General features: G+C 33.8%; 1 protein-coding gene across 1 annotated transcript in view; it reads right to left on the bottom strand.

Moving 5' to 3' along the window:
* Positions 1-226: 226 nt before the first annotated feature.
* LOC100637144 (ephrin type-A receptor 4-like) overlaps positions 227-1,233 on the bottom strand; it is a 2,881-nt gene continuing 1,874 nt past the window's right edge. Inside the window, exons 6-8 of the mRNA XM_020006592.1 lie at positions 1,188-1,226; positions 1,013-1,129; positions 227-691 (exon numbers count right to left, since the gene is read on the bottom strand). Of these exons, the coding sequence (XP_019862151.1) occupies positions 405-691; positions 1,013-1,129; positions 1,188-1,226 (443 nt within the window). The 3' untranslated portion in view covers positions 227-404. The remainder of the gene's footprint in view (positions 692-1,012; positions 1,130-1,187; positions 1,227-1,233) is intronic.

Below are 1,233 nucleotides of genomic sequence, written 5' to 3'. Positions count from 1 at the left end.
AATCACTACATTAAAACACTTGAAGTAGGTTTGGTTAAAAGTACAGACTTATAGCCATAGAAACACTTGGCAGGAACAAAATTAACAAATATTAAACAAAGACAGTGTATATAGTCTGATTAACTCTTTTGATAGTCGTTATTCATTGTTTTCTTCATTCATATTGTTGTCTATGAAAGTGTTAGTTTAAGTACATCAACCTGCAGAATTCAAATTTATCTCTGTGAAATTAAAAATTTAAAACAGTTAATTCAAAATAAGAGGTTAGTTTGCTAAAAATAGTTGCAAATTTAACAAAAAATAATCGCAATAAGTACTAAAACACAATCATTAACTATCGACACAACAAAATTAAGAAAATAATGATTTTCTGTTTTATCACAAAAATAGTTAAAAATAATAAATTAACTGTCTTCAGCGAGAGGGTTAATCTGTACCCTGTTCTCCTCCTCCTCTCCTGACACCACCTCATACTTAACGAGGGAGGCGTGGTCAGTCTCCTCCTTTGGCATATACTTGAGTCTCAACTTACGGAATATGAAATACCCAACTGCTCCTAGTGTTACTATTAATAGTATCCCTATGGCTCCACCCAACACTGCTACTATACTGATTACTGGATTAGAGCCGGATTCAGTAGGTGTGGCAGTGGGTGTGGTCGTTGATTGATCTGTAGTACCAGGTATTTGCCCTAAAATATGAAATAACTTGAATTAAGTACAGTTAGTGGCGGATCTAAGGGGGGCAATGCCCCCCTAAAATTTTTTTGGAGTAATGTAAACTTATATAAACTGTGAAGGAGCTGCAGTACTTGACTATGTAAACTATCTTTAAACCACAAAGAAGCTCATTTTAAGGATATTATCTCATACTTGAGTAACATGCATTGTGGCAGTCCTGTCTACTTGAGTCAATAAAGAGACAAGATCAAGGACATCAGTAAACACATGGAGGGTTGCATAGGACACTGTAATACTCTAGCTTTATATGACGGCATTCATAAGTAACATACTTGATGATGAGACACTGGTAGTTGCCAAACCACTTGTTGTTGATAACGTCACAGTTGCTATTATTTTTATACTTGTAGTTGATGATGGACTTTTTTGAGTGGGGGCTAATGAATTGGCTATAAATATTAATAAAATAATATTAATTAATAAATTTAATCATTAATAATTATTTACTTTGAGAAAACACAATTGGTTCACTCCAATCTCCAGGACCAACTTG

The sequence above is a fragment of the Amphimedon queenslandica genome, unplaced genomic scaffold (assembly GCF_000090795.2).
Source record: "Amphimedon queenslandica unplaced genomic scaffold, v1.1 AMPQUscaffold_9607, whole genome shotgun sequence".
Lineage (NCBI taxonomy): Eukaryota > Metazoa > Porifera > Demospongiae > Haplosclerida > Niphatidae > Amphimedon > Amphimedon queenslandica.
The sequence above is the reverse complement of the archived record's forward strand: the minus strand, read 5'-3'. Positions and strand labels throughout refer to the sequence as shown.